The following is a 22948-nucleotide window of genomic DNA, read 5'->3' as shown; positions in this document are numbered from 1 at the left end:
AAATGTAAAGCTTACAGCTAGGAGACTTGCTAGGAACAGAATTTTTTTTAATCACGGTGTAATGGTTTTTAAAGTGTAGGGCCAGACTGTAGTTTTTAAAGCATAGTCTGCACTGGACAAGGTGCAGAGGGGACTACATTGCAATAGGAGCCTTTGAAAGAAGCCTAACTCCTCTGGAGGGATCTCCCTGGGCCCGGGCACTGCAACTGCAGCTTTGCCACCCTTACAGTGGATGATGCTTTCACTTCTCTCTGTGCCCAATCAACTCCGCTAGCCTGTGGGAGGAGGAGATAGGGCAATAACCCCTCTTTCAGCCACCCTGTTGGGGTGGCTTTTACCTATAAGCATGGTTGGCTCATGAACCCCCGCTTTTGGGGAGGCTTGCCCCCTTCCTTCAAGATAAGTAGGGCCTTACCAATTTCATAGCTGTGAAAAATATGTCACTGACTGTGAAATCTGATCTCCCCTGCTTCCACGCCTCCCCCACCCCCCAGCCACTGTGGCTCAGGGCTTCCATCCCGCCCCACCCCACATCCACTCCGGCCCAGGCTCGGGGCTTCTGCTCCATGGCTACAGGCAGGACTTCAAGCGCCCGGGCTCAGGGCTTCTTCCTCTGCGGCTTTTGCAGGGGCTCAGGGTGACCCGATAGGGTCTTCTGCCCTGGGGCTTCTTCCGGGGCTGGGGGCCCCCAAATTGGCTGGAGGCCCCTGCCTTTATCTGTCTCTGGCGTGGATTAGCATCTAGGAGCCCCCAGCTGGGGCTCTCCCAGAGCCCAGCTCTGAAGGGAGCACAGAAGTGAGGGTGGCAATCTGCAGACTCCCCTACAACAACTTTGCAACAGACACACCCCTGCCCTGCCCTGATCCCATTTTGGGTCAGGACCCCTATGTTTACACCACCATTAAATTTCAGATGTAAACTCCTGAAATTGACCAATTTTTAAATTCTCTGGCCGTGAAATTGACCAGAATGGACTGTGAATTTGGTAGGGCCCTACACATAAGACCTCATCTGCTGGAGCCCTTAGCACCTCCCCCCGCCCTGTCCCTGCAGCCAGAAGAGTCCCTGAGCCCCAGCCTGGTCCCTCCGGGCCGCTGGCTGGAGCTGAACCCCCGCCAGCTTTAGAGAGGAGGGGGGAGTGAGTGTGGGGCGTTGGGGTGGAGTGTGGTCATGCAACAGGAGTTAGCAGAGGGTTAGCCTCCCCTAGCCAATTATACCCGACGCCCATGTGAGGTCACTTGCAGTGAGCAGCGCTTACAATCCCTGTGCTGGGAGAGCTTGGGTGAAATCCTGGCTCCATTGAAGTCAGTGGAAGTTGGATCTGCAACTTGTCTGTGAAACTGCTTCAGGCATTGTACTGAGGATGTACCACTGTTGAGTTTCTTGAAAACCAGATCTTCAAGGACAGCATTAAAGCAAGAGAACCATGATCTCTTGTGTATAACTTTTTTTTTCCCATGACCTGCTTGCCTGGGGTTTTATATGTGTATTTTCCATATTTCTTTCTCCTTACTGTTGCTTCTATCCTTCAGTCACACGTGCAACATTCACCCCAAAGGCTGCAAAGACTATCTCTACCCCTTTCAGATTCATTTTGTACCATGATGACATCAGTCTTATCCTATTCTGGTTTACTGCAGCTTTATTGGCTGAAAATTGAGGAAGAGCAATGAGGGATGGGGAGCAACATTATTCCACATAGCTATTTCTTTCGATTTCTTCTATCTGTCCCTGTTCTATCTCATCTCAGATTTATGGCTCATAGAAGAGTGCAGCATTATTTTTGCTTCCAGCTGTTTGGTTAATTTTTTTTTTAAAAAGGAGGTGGCAAAATATAAACTCGTACATAGTGTCAAGTCCTGTCCCCATGTGAGACAGGCATCCGAGGTCCTGATCGCAGCAGTATTGGTGCAGTTCTATCCTGGCAGGGAGGAGTGTACAGAGAATCCATTCTGTATAGCTCTGAGGCCCAAGCGGGACCTTCTGCCCCCAATCCACACCATGTACAGAAACCAGCCTACAGTGTACGTATTTGAGGCTATGTACTGCGAGGACAGAATTTGCCCCATAATTACCAGCAATGATACCAATCAGCACCTGCTTAAACAAGTCAAAAATGATAGAGATGGACAGCAGAAGGAGCAAAATTCTTTCTGTTTTCAAATGTTTACCGTTCAGTTTCCCAGTGACCCTTTTTCTAACCTAATTGCCAGGGCTAGGAGGAGGCGTTAGAGGGCATTTCTAACGTTGGCGGGAAGAGTAACGTGGATTTCAAAATCCAGAATATCTTTAGTTTCAGCCTTTCAGTTTACGCTGAGCTAAAAATGTCCTCCTATTCTGGTGCTTGCAGATGTAAATCCTAGCTGATGATCTGTTGTTGTTTTATTAACAGGAATATGCTGTGAACTGCCATGTAATCACCTGGGAGAGAATCCTCAGCCATTTTGACATATTTGCTTTTGGGCATTTCTGGGGCTGGGCAATGAAGGCCTTGTTGATCCGCAGCTATGGGCTATGTTGGACTATTAGCATCACCTGGGAGCTCACTGAGGTAGGTTGACATGTTAATCATGAGCAGGCTGATGGTACTATATATTACTCGTAGCACACAGGAAAGAGGACTGGCAATTTTTCTTCAGCACTAGCTAAATACCAGTATATGTACAAAGTAAAGTATAAAAAGCATATGCTATAATCATTTCAGGAAGAAATGTTAAAACCAAATAGGTTATACTAAATAAAATTAGAAAGTGAGAATAGGTAGTACTAAACTATGACAAATTCAATCAGTGCAAACCCTAGTTTGCCCCTGTCCACGCTAAAGGATCAGCATGAATTGCTGGGCACCCATTGCCAAGTGGGAGCTATTCCCCAGTGTAGACAAAGCCTTCGGTTAGACTAGTCCTGCAGTGCTCAGCCCTACTTTTCCCCCATATGTAACAGTATCCTACGTAACCTGTAAGCCTACAGTAGTAGTGTTTTGAACTGTTATCTTAAAACACTGTCATATAACTTTAAGGATTACTGACTGATTTCTGTGCTATCACATTAAAGTAGTTCTCTCTAGATGTGGGTGCATGCACACATTAACTCACTTCTGCAGCTGTCTCTCATTCTCAAGCCCTCTTTGTGCTTGACAGTTGCTGTCATCTATGTTGAATTGGCCAATAGGGACAGCAGTCTGTGCGTTAGCCTATTGTTAGATGTGTTGTGATAATTAAGTTGAATACTTGTTATCCTAAATAACTTAATTTTATCTAACCTTTATCTTATCTAACCTACAATTTAATCAGTAGAATGTTACCTCCCTAAACTCCTGAGGCCACATTTCTGCAAAATTGAATTCAGTTTTGTAACACCTGAATGATCAGGGTATGGAGGATATGCCAGTTTTGGGGAAGCTGATGTTCTAGAACTTGCAATGAGAGAGACTCTCTGAAACTTGCTTTCAGTTATTAAGCAATTCAGACCAGGAAGGCTCTAGTTCTTACAATCCAAAAAGATTTTGGACAAAATTTTGAGACTTTGATGTCTAAATTTAAGTTCTTAAATTCATTTTTAGGGCACCCAACTTAGTAGGCCTAATTTTTAAAGCAGCAGATCTCATTGACTTCATTGGAGTTTGATGGTGCTTGGGCCTTCTGAAAATCAACTGACTTATGTTTTAGAAACTAAATATGGATTTAGGAACCTAATATGAGTCCCCCTCAGTTTGAAAATATTGTCCCTAACATCTTCTCCTACTAATGTGTACTGTTATTCTTAGGTATTCGTGGATTCTATCTCTTCCAGGCCCCTCTTACAACAGTATTGTTTAAAATTAAAAGAGAATTCCAATTCATGAAGGCACTAGGTGGCACAGTGAGGTAATGCACTAGCTGTCACCTTTGGAGAACAGGTTGAAATCCTGACTCAGCTCACAAATTAAAGTGACTCTTATCATCCCCTATGGATCATGACAAAGCCACCACCCACAACTTGACCCCATATGATTGCTATTCCCTGCTAGTGAAGGGCAGAGTATTGGAATAGAGAATGTGTTTAGGGGAAAGTTTACCATATAGATAGGATGCTACCGCTCAAATTGATTTTTAGTGCTTTAACTATTTCAGAAGAGTCATTAGAAACCTACAATCATTATCAGGAGTTGCATAGGGTTGTGCAAGTTGTGCATCTCCTGTTAGCATTGCTAGCTGTCAGCTGGCTAAATCCCCATACTGACACTGGACACTCACACATGCTGAATACTATCTTCTTAAAGTTGGAATTCAAACATACCTTTGATGCTCTGTGTTCGGCACCACCACACCACAAATTGGTATTATGCAAATAGCGTTACTTTGTTTATACTCGGCCTCCTCAGCTGTAATCTGTAGTGTCTTTGGGCAGAAATAGTGCAGTATATAAGCTCATTAAATACTGTAAGAGAGTTAAAAACATAATAAGAGAAATGGATATAATGCCCATTTCACACCAGATTTATCCAAAAACTTTACGAAGTAAGATGATTGATTTGAAACCACTGTGAGAGTATAAGTCGTGTACATCTTTGATTCTGGAAAATAATTTAAAGTTCTTCCTTTTCATGTTAAAACTGGCCCACACCTTTAGTGCAGGGAAAATAAAGCTGTTTAAACAGTTCTGTTTCTGTAGTTACCCTGGAGGAAAGGTATCACTGTCAGGATAGATCACTGTATCTCGTTTTACAGTGACCAGCATCCTTTCTTGCTCTGTGCATGAGGCACTCCTTGCCTCTCCCTCACAGATCTGACATAACATTTTTTTCTGCATGCTTCTGGCAATGAAAAGATGTTTTAATATGAAATTCTGGTAGCACGCAAGAGACTACGCAAGCCAATTCCTTTCACTTTTGTTGGCGTTTAATGGAAGAAAATAGAGAATACTATGAGGAATATCTGTTTTGCTTGGCACCTCATTGAATGTACCACAGGGACTGTTCAACATGCACGTATCCCTTTTCTGATGAATTGCTAAATGTTATCCAATTTCAAGCCTTTGGGATTTGGGGAGATAATCTGTAATAGAGATCAAAACTTGTTTTCACTTAAGATGAGCAATTCATTTCTAGCCCTGAATGAATCAGGTTTGTGTTTTACTTAAAATGTCTTAGTCCCACCATTCTGCCTCACTCACTCTATGAATGAAGATTATAAAGTTACTTCTTCTTGAGGGGCAGAGGGTATATCTTCTTGATGGACTGAATCCATATGCTGCTCATGACGTGAGCCTGAGTCATACAGGAGCAAGACGGTGAGCTTCAGAAATGAATGCTGTTACACTCTTCAAAGGAAGTTCGTAGGAAACTGGAAATATTGGGCGATTGTATCAGCTCTTTTACCCCTGTATTGCTAGTTTGAATCTAGCTATTGAGGACTGAAAGTCATTACTGTCTGTTCTGCCCTATGTGAAATAAGTAGTTGGTCCTGGGACATGTCTACAGTACCGCGCTACATCAGCACAACTGCACTGATGCAACTGCGCTGCTGTAGCATGTCTCGTGAAGACACGCTATGCCGACAGGAGAGCGCTTTCTCATCGGCATAATTACTCTACCTCCGTGAGAGGCAGAAGTAATGTCAGCAGGAGCTGCTCTCCCACCAGTATAGCATAATGTGTACAGTGCCTTAAGTCAGTGTAACTTACATCACTCAGGGAATTGTTTTTTTCACTCCCCTGAGTGACGTAAGTTACATCAACTTAAGCGGTAGGGTAGACCAACCCTTGGTCTTCTTTTTTAATAGCACTATCACAGCACTATCTCGATTGGTAGTTAGCAGAAATGCAAGGGATTGAAAGCACACACAGAGTGAAATACCCTCTCGCTCCTAGGTCTCTCCAGGTCAAGAATGAGGCAGTTTGGTAGGTCAGCATGGCAAAGCTTGTATTGCCACTGTCTATGCTGTATCTATCTCTGAACAGAAAAATTGCATCATACAGGTTGCCAGTCCTATAACCTTTTACAAGCAGGAAATTCCCCAAAACGTCATTAACAAAAAAGACTTAAGTTCCTGAAATGTGTTCAATTAGAAGTCTTAAAAATCTTGCATTCCAACATGCTTCAGTATTGATGCTCATGAGAACAGACAGTTTAACACTAAATAACAAAGAAGATTCTCTTTAAAATGTAGCCTTTTGATTTTAGACAAGCACAAAATCACCTTCCTTTCTCTGAAAGAAATGCAATTGTTCCGCAAGGGTTCTGTGTTATAACATTTTATGTCTGAGGGGCTCAAAACTCTGCACTTGATTCCTATAGATAGTACAGCACCAGAGGGAAAAGGTGAGAGGAGGAAAACCTCTGAAGCCTTCGTAGGACCCTGATCCAAAGTCCACTAGAATCAGTGGAAAGATGCCCATTGACTTCAATGGACTTTTAAGCAGGCTTATAAAATATGACACTTTTTGTTTGTTCAACAGTTGCTTTAAAAAATAAAAAAGTTGAAAATCTTTGTAAGAATTCTATGTTGTTCCTCATTCAGAATTTTTTTGCTGTATTCTATAGCTGTTCTTCATGCATCTTCTGCCTAATTTTGCTGAATGCTGGTGGGATCAAGTCATTTTGGACATCCTACTATGTAACGGGGGTGGCATCTGGTTGGGCATGATAGTTTGTCGTTTCTTGGAGATGAGGACCTATCACTGGGCAAGTTTCAAGTAGGTCTAAAGTAAAAGCCAATAAGCTTCATGTTTAAAATATTGCAGTGTAAAATTTTGAATTATTAGCTCCTCATTAAATGTCTTTATGTATGTAAAATGCATGTGCTATAGAAATGGAGTTTGATCAGTGTATATTTACAGTGCTGTATATGAGATTAATAATGTTGGGACATCATCTTGTGTCAATTTTTTGTATGAACTGTGTACCTGATTGTAATTGATTTTTTAAGAATTTTGCTTAGTCTTAAAGGTGAAAGTTGAGGCCAAATAGAGTACAAAATGGTAAAGGATATATTTACATTTTTAATCTTTTAATTCATGGCAGCAAAGCATTGTTAGAAGAAAAAGGAAGCAAATACACACATATATCTGAACTGTTTGACTCGTCCTTTTAATAGTAGGTTTGGGATCAGGCTGTTATGCTCTAGTGTAGTGACCCAGCAATAATACTATCAGTACCTAACATATATAAGATCACATTATGATAAACTATATCGTGTAGTACCTTACTCCACAGGTGGTTCCATTAATATCAGTGGAAACACTTGCAGTATAAGATATTAGGCAGTGTGAATAAGAGTGGCAGAATCTGGCCTATGGTATGTTTCATCCATATAACTCAAAGATTTAGTTTCTCCAAAGTTTAACTGAGATGGCAAGCGGTATTATCCATCTTTTACAGATGGCGAAACTGAAAGAGGATAAGTGACTTGCCCAAGGTCACTCACAACAAGTTGGGGACAAAGCTAGGAAGAGAGTCCAGATCGTCTACCTTCCAGTCTTGTATCCTATACACTAAACAACACTACCTTCCTTAACTGGACATGCTGTTTGCTAAGATGAGGGAGACCTGGGTTTGGTCTAAATTCAGGATTTCCTGCCTCCAGTCCAGCAGGGACACAGGGAACATCATAGATTTGGTGTCCCACGTCTGTGGGAGAGTGCAGTGCAGATTAAGAGTAAAACAAATAGTATATCCATTGAGGGAACAGTCTTCACCACTAGCTTTTTATTTTATGGTGGTGTGGTGGTGGTTGTCATTATCTTTTAAAAGGCTCATGTGAATTCCTAGTATTTTAAATTTCTGTTATGTAAAGGTGGGTTTGGAAGATTAAAAGAAAGAAATAAACAAGCCAAACTTGCACTTTAAAAAACAAATACCAGAAACTTCAGTCTCTATTTCCCTTTTTCCCCTGGAGGCGCACAGGGAGTGGGATAGTGACATTGCAACAGGCTGAAATCTAATTTGTCGCTTTCCCAGCCCTCAGCTGGAGGAGTGGAGAGTTGGAAGGTTTCACCAAAAGCTTTCCTTTCATTTGTTTTGTTAACTGTTCAAGTAACAAAGATGTTAACAAAAACAAAATGCAGCCCATCTGACAGAGACTCCCCTTCCTCCCAAGATGGGAGGAAAAAATATATGAAGCAGGGATAATCTTATGGCTAACATCCAGTGCTGTACATGGCCATGTGGGACACCCAAGTTGGGTCCAATACCAAGCTAGCATGTGCTGTGAATCCTGCAATAGCAACACACTTAGACCTGTGGAATAGGAGTGGTGTTGATGCTCTATAGAAGGGAATCACCATCTATACCTCGTTGGTAAGGACAGTGAAGCTGTAAAATAGGGAGATAATGAAGGAACCTCTCTTCAGGAATCTGTGGGAGATTTGCAGAACACCATTTTTCTTGGTCCTTTTTCCTTCAGGGAAAGAAAAAAATGCTTTGAAACCCAAACTGAATAACTGTACTTTAGATAGTACTGGGAGTTTGATTTCAATGTTTTCTAGTTTTTGGTTTTTTACTACTGACAGTATATATCTCTGCTATAAGAAGGCTATTTCTCATAATAGCTGTTTGCCTCTTCACTGAAACATTCAATAAATTCTCCCTCTTAACGCAACCTTTGCTGTAACACACAACACATTGCCCTTAAGTATAGATTTATGGGAAAGAACACTGCATCATGATTTCTAATAGAAATACTAAAATGCAGTATCACTTGTCTTCTCCTTCCCCCTCCCCCCGGCCTTATCTTTTCCTTGTCTTTACTGCAGCCATTCTTTTATTTCAGGGACATTCATACCACCACAGGGAAAATCAAAAGAGCTGTATTACAGTTCACTCCAGCTAGCTGGACCTATGTTCGCTGGTTTGACCCCAAGTCTTCATTTCAAAGAGTGGCTGGAATATACCTTTTCATGATCATCTGGCAGGTAAGAAATAACTTTTGTGAAATCAAAACTAGTATCAGCTCAGTTTACTTACTGGCTGAGTTTGGTTAGAAGATATTATATTCTTATCTTAGTCCATCATTTAAATGTACAATTAAATGAACGGATACCACAAACTATTCTGGACACTATCCAACGCATCTGGACTATAGTTACAAGTGAAATTACAATATCTGTGAAAGAAACAAACGGCTGCAGATTGATGTACTGGCTGTGGGATTACTGTATGCAATGGATAGTTATGAGAACTGAAGAAACAGATGAGTAGGTTTTTCCCAGCTGATGGTGCACGTACCAGTATGATATTCAGAATTCAATCACCAGTTCAACATGTGACTAACTTTAAGTGCATATGACTTTAATGGAATTACTCGTGTGCTTAAAATTAGGCACTTGCTGAAATACCTTACAGCATTTGTGATGGTACCCAGGGATGTGCTTTCTTTTTTAGGACTTTAATCCCATTGCCCTTAATCTGTGTTCAGTCAGATAACGTTTAATACAAGTGGCAGTTTTGCTTAAGTGAAGCCCATAATAGCCCTTAATGACATAGCCTTTAGTGATGACCTTGTTTCCTGGGCACTTCTGTGCTACTGCTACCTGCCTTTCATTCAGTTGTACAGTCTGAGTCGGCAGGCACTACCTCATACAACTCTGTTAAACTGGTACATTTGCCCTAAAAGCTCAGGAACCACTGGTTTAATTTAAACTATTCTTGATCAGAAGGAGATACAGCAAGAGAGCACTGCATTACTGAGTGACTGTAAACCCTTTACAGTCATTGGTGTCTGGCCCCAGTTATATTGCTGCCGCCAAAGGCTTTTACTTTAATGCAAAAAGAAAGGAACTAATGCATTGAATGTAAAGGGTGGGGGGAGTAGAAGAATGCAGAAATTATTCTTTCCCCATTAAAATTAGGCTATGTTCACAGAGATGTTTGAATATAATCATTCTAGCATCTTAGAAAATTCACCCCCAAGATAGCATGCAATTTACTTACTTATAATTTTGCTAATTGGAACAGACTTCCTTTGTGAGAGATGTATCTTGTTTTGAGATGAGGCCCACTGGGGCACCAGTCCTACAATTCTTACTCTAAAAATACTTCAGTACAATACAGTGTAGGACACACTATCTAAAATAACAAATAATCATATTGAGTAGTCACATCCTCACTTCATTTTCTATTGTGAGAATTCTTAAGGGGTTAAAAACTTCAATAAAATTAAACAGGAGTACCTGTTTCAAGGGAGCAAGTGGTTTATTTACAGCTGTTTGGAGTTACCACCTCCAATTCCAGATTTTCATATTCCATTTTAGCTATTTTTTTTTAAAAGTGATGGACTAGTTTGATAATTTCTGGTTTTGTTGGAGTGAAAGCATAAATATGCTGGAACTAAATTATGAACATGTCTGTGCATATTTCAGCCATTTGCCCATAATTTATGCTACCTTTAGATCTTTTTAAGGGATTTAATTTAAAAAAACTTTTTAAACTAAACAGGTATAAATGGGGATCTCTTTTAGAAAGAAAAAAGCTGGATTTGGTTTGTAAAGAGTCCAGTGAGCTCTGAATTTTACAGACTTGAACACTTTCTCTTCTTTCTAAATTTGCATCCTAGCCCTGCTTCAAGAATTATGCTGTTATTCCAAAATAGAACTCTATAAACTATTAACTGAAACCTTGATGGGTTATCTGAAGTATACAAAGTAGTTCAGCACTGGGTTTTTTCTTTTTTGTGGTGGTGGGTTTTTTTAATTTTATTGTTTTGTTTTGTTGACTTGGTATACAACTTTGCCTGTTCTGAAGATGATATTTTAAGAGCTTTTAATTCTTAATCCAACCAGCAGAGCTAGTTACTGAGCTGCAATAAACCATAAATCATTCCCTCTTGTGTATTTTAATTATTGTATAAATTCTAACATTTTATGTATCTGTCTCTGAGAAGGGGTTACATGTGCATGGGTCTATCCTGTAAAAAAGAACCTTATTAACTGACTTTTTTATTTCCAGCTGACTGAGTTGAACACATTCTTTTTGAAACATATCTTTGTGTTCCAAGCAAGTCACCCTTTAAGCTGGGGTAGAATTCTCTTCATTGGAATTATCACAGCACCCACTGTAAGGTAATTTATTTTATTTTTTTCTAATTGTACAGTAGTTCTGACCCTTAGGAACACAAGAAAAGGTGCACAGGCTTTATAAATAAGTACAGTATGTGAAAATAAATAATGCATTTAAGTCTCCAAAAAGGGCAAAATTATCCTTATTTTTGCAGTGCTAGGTATAAGACTAAGGATAAAATTCAGCAGTCTGGGTGTATGCTACTAATGGTGAGACTTGTGTGAAAATCTGCATTTTAAAAGAATCTATCATTCTCTCTTCTGATTGCACAGCAGTTGCCTGTGTTGGGTGGATTAACTCCATATGCAGCCATCCATAATTTCATATTAGGTTCTTTTGTTGACAAGAGCCATATGGTCATTACAGCATGCACGTTAGGGAATTTACACCTGTGCGTCTTTCCATGATACTTGTCTCTAGCTACCTATTTGTGCTTGAGTATGGAATATACCACAATGTGTTTATAAGGAAAGGTGGTAGTTCCTTGTTTTGAATAATTAGTGAAGCTACAAAATATGAACCATGACTGGGACTTGAGAACTAATCAATCCATAGTCACCTTACAAAATTATTTCATGAAGTAATTTTGTATAGCAACCAAAATGTCTTGTACCAGCTTCTGTTTACATCTAAATTGAAAAGTCAAGATTACAGCTATTGAAGCATATATTGTATTTGAGGTTGTTTTGGGGGTGGGGTTCTGGTAAATATGTATTTTAATATGTATGTGCAAATTATTTGTGTAGGAACCGTAACTTTTCAATATTGTGTGTTCTGTCTCTCTTAGGTACTTATATGGACCCCATTACCATAGTATCTGAGCGCCTAACGGTCTTTAGTGTATTTATCCTCATAACACTCTTGTGAGTAGGGAAGTGCTATTATCCTCCTTTTACTGATGGGGAACAGAAGCACAGAGAAACAAAGGGTATGTCTACACTGCCCAAAAAAAAAAAAAAAAAAAAAAAAGCCCATGGCAGCGAGTCTCAGAGCCCGGGTCAACTGACTTGGTCTTGCAGGGCTCGTGCTAGTGGGTCAAAAATAGCAGTGTAGACGTTCCTGCTTGGGCTGGAGCATACTATAAGTGACTTGCCCAAAGTTACACAGGAAGTCTATGGCAAAGCAGGGAATTGAATCCAGGTCTCCAGAGTCGCAGCTTAGCACCCCAAACCACTGGACCATTCGTCCCCATTATAATTTCTCTGTTTAAATTCTTAACCCTGATGTTACAGCAACATAAGACTTTTGAATTTAATTTCCTTTGTATTTGTGAAAGGATAAAAAGAAGACAATGCTGATATCATGTGTCCCACTGTGCTGGCAAATGGCATTTTTCCTAATAATCATATCACAAATATTGCTCTACCTTCCATTCACATTAATTAGCTGTTAATCTGCTACCCTGAAAATACAATCACTGTCACAAGTAGTATCCTTTGTTGGCAGTCTCTGTAGAAAAGCAATGAACTGCCTGGCTTGAAACTGAATTATCCCCCACCCCTAGCAGTGATCTCTCCCGGTCAGCGCTGATACAGGTTGGCAGATCATGAAAAACCCGTGCATTGTGCTGCTGTGTGTGCTGTGTGTGTTCTGTGAATGGAGGATAACAGTCACCAGGGCTGTCAGTATAGTCCTGTAAACTACGTTCCATTCCCATGTAGACGCAGTGTCAGAATGGGAGCCGTTCAGAGTAATGTCAAAACTGGAAAGAGGCATATTTTAAAATGATGAATCTAATTTTTAAATAGACACTTGGTTTCCTTAGACTGTGTTTTTCCCCAAGATTAACCCACTACTGACACACTGTACCTCCCAAGACGTACATGCGCACTCAGGAACTAGAATAACTTAAAATGAAACATAACTTCAAAGTTTAGAGCATAGATAATTTTTTAAATCAAATTTGCTCTTCCAAGACTTGTTTGCCTCTGGTTGAGTTTTTTCCCCATCTGATGATTAGTCCTACTAAAACTGAAGCCATCCAGTAGGCTTTCATCATGTTTTAGTGTAACGCATGATATAAGCCCTAAGTGCTCCACTTTTGATACAGGGAATATTAATGTTCATCATTTTTTAAAAGTGTAAATGTATTTCAGAAGCTTTGTGCTTTGTTAAAGAATTTTCATTTGTTGTTTCTGTTTCCAGGCAATATTATGCCTACCTCACAGACACGCAGTGCAAAAGGGTAGGAACTCAGTGCTGGGTGTTCGGGTAAGTGTTCTCGACTGTTAGAAATTTTACAAATGTGAGGCTGTGTTCTGTTCTTCTTGTTTTAAGTGTTGGCAGTGTGCTCAGTGCGGTGCCAGGTATGCTATGAAGCCAGTCCTTGCCTCAAATTGCTTTCAATCTAAAAGACAGGCACAGAAAAGGTTCCTGGGGAGAAGCCTATGGGGGGAAGAATATCTTAGATTTGTGGGGTGGAAAGGATGGAGAAGGGAAGGGAGAGTTTATAGGTGCTGCTGGTTAAAGAAAGAAATATTAGTTAGGGCATCTGCATTCTGTTCCCCACTTAGTTGGTGGTGCATTTGGTGGCTTTAGGAAATAGCTTAACCTCTGATGCATCCATTTTAACTGTGCAAAGTGCCTGCCTAGCAGGGATATTGTGAAACATAATTAAGTAGGGCTAAATTCTGCCTTCAGATATGAGGGCACAACTCCTTCTGTTTTCAGTGATTATTGGCTTTACGAGAGCTGAATTTTAGGCTCTTAATAAATAACTTTTCATTGTAGTAGCACCTAGGAGCCCAGGTCATGGATCAGGATCTCATAGTGCTGGGCACTATACAAATTTTTATTAAGCACACTTTGTAAATTATTTCACCGTTGTCCGCAGATAGATGGCATATAGCAGATTTTATTTTTAGATCAGTATAAAAATCCAATCAAGCTAATTTGTATTTCATTTATTAGTTACTTAGCTTCTGGAACGGTGGCTTAATAAAATGTTAAATGACAAAATCTTCATATCACAGAAATTAGAGATGGAACAGACCTTTTTGCTAACCAGAACTTCCAATCTGAGCTAGTGGGCTCCCCCCACCAGATTATAGAGCTATCCAGTAAAAATGTTCTTTGACACTGCAGGAAGCCTTCTTTTTGGATCACAAGGGAACTCTTTAGTAAAGTGCTTCAACAGATGCTTAAATAGAACAGAACTGTTCCTGTTTTCAACTCCAAGGGTCACATTAGTGCAGGCCCTGTGCAAGGATTTGAGTGTTTCTACTTGCATCCACTTCCTAATTCGCTTACAATGACTGCCACTAATGAGAGAATGTGACAGGGCAGATATAAGTGAATGTCTAAAAGAGGCCAAGAGATTGGATTAAATGAGGGGAGAAATTTACTCTATGTCTTCCTTACATATGCACATTGCTAATCAGCCGGTACTTTTATCTAAATACGACTTTGTGAATTGGGACACAATGTCCAGATTTATAGATGAGTTGCCTGAGGATGCTGTGGAAGAGTTTAAGGCTTTTCTGGCAGAGAGCCCACTAGTGTCGAAGACATCACTGTAATCAGCCCTTGATATGGCGGACACCTCATCTAGGATTATGGCTTTAACTGTAACAATGAGGAGAGCTTCTTGGCTATGTTTTTGTTTTCTGAAAAGACTGATGAGACATTACATTCTTTTAAGGACTCCAGGGCCACTTTATGATCCTTTGGGGTTTATACCTCAACAGTTAAGACATCATTATGGGGATCAGCAGCAACAACAACAACAATTCCATTGGTACTCCCAACAGTATTTCAGGCAGACTGCTTACTCTTCAACACAACAGAATTTCTCCAAGAGGAAACACAAGTTGCACAGGAGAAGGCCCTCTTTTTTCCATCTTCAGTCGGCCAGCCCATAGTCCATCAACTAATGGCAAGCAGCCAATTTGACGCTCCCTTCAAGGGCAACAAACTAGTCACCAATCAAGGCTATTTCCCCTCCATTTGGGGACATGCTGTCCTACTTCCATAGGGCTTGGGATTCAATAACCTCAGACAAGTGGGTCTTAAGCACTGTGCAGTTGGGTTATACCATCCAAATTCTACCTGTTCCTCCTTCCTGTGGCTGGAATCACAATGACTGGTTTGCTGCTCTGAGTCTCCAAGATGCCTGTTCCCATCTGCCAATTTTCCCAAGCCACAGGAAGTTTCTGAGATTCCTAGTTGCGGGTCAGCATTAATAGTATACAGTTCCCCTTTGCCTTGACATCAGCCCCATCCATATTTACCATATGCATGGCGGTGATAGTAATCTATCTCAGGAGGAGGGGAATTCATCTCTTCCCATACCTAGATGATTGGTTAGTGAAGGGCAGATCTGAAGAATCAGTCCTCAAGCACACTGGATCTCTTTGGTTGACTAGAGTTGATTTTGAACAAAACAAAATCAGAAGACTGTCCCAAAAAAAAAAAAAAGTCAAAGCAAAACAGAAAATCAAGTTAATTATTGCCATCCTAGACTCTGAGTTCTAAGGCCTGTCTCCCGCATGAGCGGTTCTAGGCAATTTGAAGCCTGTGTCTGGACTTCCAGTCTCAGTCTTCAACCACGGTCCATGTATATCTGAAGTTATTAGGCCATATGCGTTTACCTAGTCCAGAATGCAAGATTGCATCTTGTTCTCGTCAGTCATGGTTGAAGTTGGTCTATCACCCGAGTTGTCAGTCATTGGACAGGCTTGTCGAAATGCCTGGACTCTCTACAGTGGTGGACAGAACAGATCAATATATGCTAGGGTATACCCTTTGCTTGTTCTCCACTGACCAGGACTGTAGTCACTGATGCCTCCATAATAGGTTGGAGAGCACATCTAGGAATATTGATGATTCAGGGTTTGTAGTCGGAACAGGAAGCATCCTTTCATATCAACATCCTGGAGTTTCGAGCCATTTACGGTGCGTGTTGATCCTTTTGGGATCAGATCAGGGCAGTGGTTCATAGAGTTACAACACCGTATTATGTGAACAAGTAGGGAGGAGCCCACTCCAACCAGCTTTGTCAGGAAGCAATGAAGTTTTGGCACTTTTGCATTAAGGAAGACATACCCACAGCTGCACAGTTACCAGGTGCTCAGAATTTGCTGGCTGATCAACTCAGCTGGAGTTTCTTCCAAAGTCATGAGTAGCTCTGAAGGACAGTGTGCTGGGGTCCATTTTCAAAGAATGGGGCATTCCAATGATTGACTTCTTTGCAATGAAAGACAATAAAAAATGTAGTTGATATTTTGCTTGCACACGGGTCTCAGTTTGGGCTCATTAACTGACACCTTCCATTTGAATTGGGGATCGGCCCTGATGTATGCTTTCTCCCCAGTCCCACTCATTCCTCAGGTGCTTCTCAAACTGAAGTTGGATCATGCCAAGGTGATACTCATTGCACCAGCTTGGCCAACACAACATTGGTTTTCCGACCTTCACAGTCCGTCTGACCTCCTAGCTCTCTCCCCCTCATTCCTGACCTGTTGATGCAACACCACAGCCAGTTATGGCATCCAGCATTGAGCAGTCTGCCTCTAATGGTGTGGATCCTGCATGGTTAGACTAGAAGGAAGAATGATGTTTGCAAGCATTGCAGTGAGTTCTATTTAATAGTAGAAAACTTTCTAATAGGTATACCAGTTTGGCGACTTGGAAGCATTTTTCAGTTTGGTCTTTGACTCAGGGAATTCAGCCAGTACTAGCATGTATTCAAGACATTTTAGATTACCTGTTAAATCTCAAATCCTCAGGTCTCTCTCAGCTCATTGAGGGTCCACCTGGTGCGATCTCAGCACACTGCCATTAGAGTCCTCTATTTGAGCTCCTAGCCACTTGCTCTCTGTCTCTTCTTTGCCAGAAAAAGAGCTTTTTTTTTTATCATCATATCTTCTGTGAGATTTAGTGAGCTTGTAGCCCTTAATGGTGGATTCTCCCTATACTCAGTTCTGCAAAAACAAGGTGTCCATGAGGCCACACCCTAAGTTCTTGTCTTAAGTGGAGATCTAGATCAGAACCAAACTTTGGAAGAGCATTTCTGCTGTCATTATTTAAGTAGATTCCAAGCCCCACCTCCATCGGTTACTACTTATGAGACACCTGAGTAGAATACACCGTTTCAACCAATTGAAGAGAAAAAAAGTCATCTGCCTGTACTGCAATTGTTGTTCTTCCAAATGTGGGTGCAGATGTGTATTCCACAACCCAACTTTTGTCCCTTCTGCACTGAAGTCTCAACTATTGTATATCATTGTATATCAATGATGAGGTAGAATGTAAAGAAATAAGAAGCGATGCAATGGATAAGACAGAGTCCGTCTGGGCAAAAATTACATTGGGGAAGAAAACTAGTAAAGCCTCTCCTACGATAGTGCTTGGGGTGTGCTATAGACCTCCGGGATCTAATTTGGATATGGATAGAGCCCTTTTTAATGTCTTTAATAAAGTAAATACTAATGGAAACTGCGTGATCATGGGAGACTTTAACTTCCCAGATATAGACTGGAGGACCAGTGCTAGTAATAATAATAGGGCTCAGATTTTCCTAGATGCGATAGCTGATGGATTCCTTCATCAAGTAGTTGCTGAACTGACTAGAGGGGATGCCATTTTAGATTTAATTTTGGTGAGTAGCAAGGACCTCATAGAAGAAATGGTTGTAGGGGACAATCTTGGCTCAAGTGATCATGAGCTAATTCAGTTCAAACTAAAGGGAAGGATTAACAAAAATAAATCTGCAAGTAGAGTTTTTGATTTCAAAAGGGCTGACTTTCAAAAATTAAGGAAATTAGTTAGGGAAGTGGATTGGACTGAAGAACTTATGGATCTAAAGGTAGAGGAGGCCTGGGATTACTTTAAATCAAAACTGCAGAAGCTATCGGAAGCCAGTATCCCAAGAAAGGGGAAAAAATTCATAGGCAGGAGTTGTAAACCAAGCTGGATGAGCAGGCATCTTAGAGAGGTGATTAAGAAGAAGCAGAAAGCATACAGGGAGTGGAAGATGGGAGGGATCAGCAAGGAAAGCTACCTAATTGAGGTCAGAACATGTAGGGATAAAGTGAGACAGGCTAAAAGTCGAGTAGAGTTGGACCTTGCAAAGAGAATTAAAACCAATAGTAAAAGGTTCTATAGCCATATAAATAAGAAGAAAACTAAGAAAGAAGAAGTGGGGCCGCTTAACACTGAGGATGGAGTGGAGGTTAAAGATAATCTAGGCATGGCCCAATATCTAAACAAATACTTTGCCTCAGTCTTTAATAAGGCAAAAGAGGATCTTAGGGATAATGGTAGCATGACAAAGGGGAAGGAGGATATAGAGGTAGATATTACCATATCAGAGGTAGAAGCGAAACTGAAACAGCTTAATGGGACTAAATCGGGGGGCCCAGATAATCTTCATCCAAGAATATTAAAGGAATTGGCACCTGAAATTGCAAGCCCATTAGCAAGAATTTTTAATGAATCTGTAAACTCAGGAGTAGTACCGAATGATTGGAGAATTGCTAATATAGTTCCTATTTTTAAGAAAGGAAAAAAAAGTGATCCGGGTAACTACAGGCCAGTTAGTTTGACATCTGTAGTATGCAAGGTCCTGGAAAAAATTTTGAAGGAGAAATTAGTTAAGGACATTGAAGTCAATGGTAAATGGGACAAAATACAACATGGTTTTACAAAAGGTAGATCGTGCCAAACCAACCTAATCTCCTTTTTTGAAAAAGTAACAGATTTTTTTAGATAAAGGAAATCCAGTGGATCTAATTTACCTAGATTTCAGTAAGGCATTTGATACCGTGCCACATGGGGAATTATTAGTTAAATTGGAGAAGATGGGGATCAATATGAACATCAAAAGGTGGATAAGGAATTGGTTAAAGGGGAGACTGCAACGGATCCTACTGAAAGGTGAACTGTCAGGTTGGAGGGAGGTTACCAGTGGAGTTCCTCAGGGATCGGTTTTGGGACCAATCTTATTTAATCTTTTTATTATTGACCTTGGCACAAAAAGTGGGAGTGTGCTAATAAAGTTTGCAGATGATACAAAGCTGGGAGGTATTGCCAATTCAGAGAAGGATCTGGATATTATACAGGAGGATCTGGATGACCTTGTAAACTGGAGTAATAGTAATAGGATGAAATTTAATAGTGAGAAGTGTAAGGTTATGCATTTAGGGATTAATAACAAGAATTTTAGTTATAAATTGGGGACGCATCAATTAGAAGTAACGGAAGAGGAGAAGGACCTTGGCGTATTGGTTGATCATAGGATGACTATGAGCTGCCAATGTGATATGGCTGTGAAAAAAGCTAATGTGGTTTTGAGATGCATCAGGAGAGACATTTCCAGTAGGGATAAGGAGGTTTTAGTACCGTTATACAAGGCACTGGTGAGACCTCACCTAGAATACTGTGTGCAGTTCTGGTCTCCCATGTTTAAAAAGGATGAATTCAAGCTGGAGCAGGTACAGAGAAGGGCTACTAGGATGATCCGAGGAATGGAAAACTTGTCTTATGAAAGGAGACTTAAGGAGCTTGGCTTGTTTAGCCTAACTAAAAGAAGGTTGAGGGGAGATATGATTGCTCTCTATAAATATATCAGAGGGATAAATACAGGAGAGGGAGAGGAATTATTTCAGCTCAGCACCAATGTGGACACAAGAACAAATGGGTATAAACTGGCCACCAGGAAGTTTAGACTTGAAATCAGACGAAGGTTTCTAACCATCAGAGGAGTGAAGTTTTAGAATAGCCTTCCAAGGGAAGCAGTGGGGGCAAAAGATCTATCTGGTTTTAAGATTCTACTTGATAAGTTTATGGAGGAGATGGTATGATGGGATAATGGGATTTTGGTAAGTAATTGATCTTTAAATATTCAGGGTAAATAGGCCAAATCCCCTGAGATGGGATATTAGATGGATGGGATCTGAGTTACCCAGGAAAGAATTTTCTGCAGTATGTGGCTGGTGAATCTTGCCCATATGCTCAGTGTTTAGCTGATTGCCATATTTGGGGTCGGGAAGGAATTTTCCTCCAGGGCAGATTGGAGAGGTCCTGGAGGTTTTTCGCCTTCCTCTGTAGCATGGGGCATGGTTGACTTGAGGGAGGCTTCTCTGCTCCTTCAAGTCTTTAAACCATGATTTAAGGACTTCAATAGCTCAGACATGGGTGAGGTTTTTCATAGGAGTGGGTGGGTGAGATTCTGTGGCCTGCACTGTGCAGGAGGTCGGACTAGATGATCAGAATGGTCCCTTCTGACCTTAGTATCTATGAATCTATTGACATTCAGTACGACAGAGGAGTCGAGGCAGTGCTGCCTTTAAATAGCTATGGGAGGGGCTATGGGGCCAGAGGGCACAACCATCACCCCAACGGGCAATGTAAAGCAAAATTCTCCCATTTCAGTGCAGTGGGCACGTGCACACCAAGTGGAATATATGTCTGCACCCACATTTTGCAGAACAACAGTTATGTTCAGGTAGGTAACTGTTTGATTCCCATCAATCTTGGAGTAGTAGGGCAACACCTTTAGTACTAAAATTTCCTTATTTTTTTGATTTACTGTTTCCTCACTTGTATACACAGGTTCTTTTAAACAATGCGGTTATCCCAAATGTTGTTTTCTACAAAAGTTTAACATGTTAAAAGTAATGCAAGTGATGGCAATGAAAGACGTTAAGTAGAAAAAACATATTTTTAAAAAGTCATCTCTTTTTAGTGTCTTATCCTGCTTTTTTTTTCCTTTCCTTTCTTTTTTTTTCTTTTTGAGATATAGAAAGGATCATTTTAAAATGGACAGTTCTGGAAAGCAAAATATCTGTAACTGCCTGGGTAAGATCCATATTGCAGGAGTCTGGTCCCTAACAATGTAGCAGCACAGCTGGCAAAAATCATAGAAAACTGTCCTCTAAAGCTAGGAGAGGATTACAGTCTGCAGAAAGCCCTTAAGGACTTGCTGTTTTCTCACTCGATCACAGAAACATTATAAAAGGTGAAGGGAACAAATCTGTCTTAAAACAGCTGTGCTTCTTTTGAAAGGAACATTCTGTCCTCTTGAAGTTACAGACATCCAGTGCTGTTTGTCAACAAGGCTTGCTCAAGTAGATATTGTCCCATCAGGGCTGATACATGCTGAGGTATGCTTTTACTCCTGCTTGTTGCTTTTGGTAAATATAACCAACCTAGGTGAATGAGTTGGCACTGAGGTTTTAAGGGACGTCCATTTCGCGCCCATTTGCTGAATCTCAAGAGATTCTATTATAACAAGGAGTGAACATTCAGATTCTGCTTTTGGAATGGCATACAGGCTGATGTGCTGTATAGCCAAGTCATTTGGCTGGCAGTTAGCAAGATTAATGGTATTTTTTAGGGCTATTAAGCGATTAAAAAAACTAATTGTGATTAATTGCACTGTTAATAATAGAATATCATTTATTTAAATATTTTTGGATGTTTTCTACGTTTTTAAATGTATTAATCATAGAATCATAGAATATCAGGGTTGGAAGGGATCTCAGGAGGTCATCTAGTCCAAACCCCTGCTCAAAGCAGGACCAGTCCCCAACTAAATCGTCCCAGCCACGGTTTTCTCAAACCTGACCTTAAAAACTTCTAAGGAAGGAGATTCCACCATCTCCCTAAGTAACGCATTCCAGTATTTCACCACCCTCTAGTGAAAAAGTTTTTCCTAATATCCAACCTAAACTTCCCCATTGCAACTTGAGATCATTACTCCTTGTTCTGTCATCTGCTACCACTGAGAACAGTCTAGATCCATCCTCTTTGGAACCCCCTTTCAGATAGTTGAAAGCAGCTATCAAATCCCCCCTCATTCTTCTCTTCCGCAGACTAAAAAATCCCAGTTCCCTCAGCCTCTCCTCATAAGTCATGTGTTCCAGTACCCTAATCATTTTTTGATTTCAATTACAACACAGAATACAGTGCTCACCTTATATTTATTTTTATTACAAATATTTACACTGTAAAAAACAAAAGAAATCGTATATTTCAATTCACTTAATACAAGTACTTTATAATGAAAATTGAACTTACAAATTTAGAATTATGTAAAAAAAAAAAACTGCATTCAAAAATAAAACAATGTAAAACTTTAGAACCTAGAAGTCCACTTAGTCCTACTTCAGCAATAACAAGTTTGGTTACAATTTGCAGGAGATAATGCTGCCCACGTCTTGTTTACAATGTCACCTGAAAGTGAGAACAGGCATTGGCATGGCACTGTTGTAGCCGGCATCGCAAGATATTTACATTCCAGATGCGCTAAAGATTCATATGTCCCTTCATGCTTCAAGCACCATTCCAGAATACATGCGTCCATGCTGATGACAGGTTCTGCTCGATAACGATCCAAAGCAGAGCGGACTGATGCATGTTCATTTCATCATCTGAGTCAGATGCCACCAGCAGAAGGTTGATTTTCTTTTTTGGTGGCTCAGGTTCTGTAGTTTCCACATTGGAGTGTTGCTCTTTTAAGACATCTGAAAGCATTCTCCACTCCTTGTCCCTTTCAGATTTTGGAAAGCGCTTCAGATTCTTAAACCTTGGGTCGAGTGCTGTATCTATCCTTAGAAATCTCACATTGGTACCTTCTTTGCGTTTTGCCAAATCTGCTTTGAAAGTGTTCTTAACATGACCTTGTGCTGGGTTATCACCCAAGGCTGCTATAACATGAAATATATGGCAGAATGCAGGTAAAACAGAACAGGAGGCATATTTAATGAGCTCAGTCACAAATTTAATTAATGCATTATTTTTTTTAATGAGCATCATCAGCATGGAAGCATGTCCTCTGGAATGGTGGCTGAATCATGAAGGGGCATATGAATGTTTAGCATATCTGGCATGTAAATACCTTGCAATGCTGGCTACAAAAGTGCCGTGCAAACGCCTGTTCTCATTTTCAGGTGATGTAAATAAGAAGCAATC

At 40.6% G+C, this 22948-nt stretch overlaps 1 protein-coding gene across 2 annotated transcripts in view; it reads left to right on the top strand.

Annotated features, from left to right (window-relative positions):
* Positions 1 to 22948, top strand: part of PTDSS1 (phosphatidylserine synthase 1) — a 54959-nt gene that overhangs the window by 21286 nt on the left and 10725 nt on the right. For both annotated transcript variants that reach the window (XM_038388505.2, XM_043507567.1), the window contains exons 5-9: positions 2393 to 2551; positions 6524 to 6675; positions 8751 to 8892; positions 10925 to 11037; positions 13181 to 13246. In XM_038388505.2, coding sequence (XP_038244433.1) covers positions 2393 to 2551; positions 6524 to 6675; positions 8751 to 8892; positions 10925 to 11037; positions 13181 to 13246 — 632 coding nt within the window. The remainder of the gene's footprint in view (positions 1 to 2392; positions 2552 to 6523; positions 6676 to 8750; positions 8893 to 10924; positions 11038 to 13180; positions 13247 to 22948) is intronic.

This window comes from Dermochelys coriacea, chromosome 2 (genome assembly GCF_009764565.3).
Source record: "Dermochelys coriacea isolate rDerCor1 chromosome 2, rDerCor1.pri.v4, whole genome shotgun sequence".
Lineage (NCBI taxonomy): Eukaryota > Metazoa > Chordata > Testudines > Dermochelyidae > Dermochelys > Dermochelys coriacea.
This window is presented reverse-complemented; position numbering and strand designations above follow the sequence as displayed.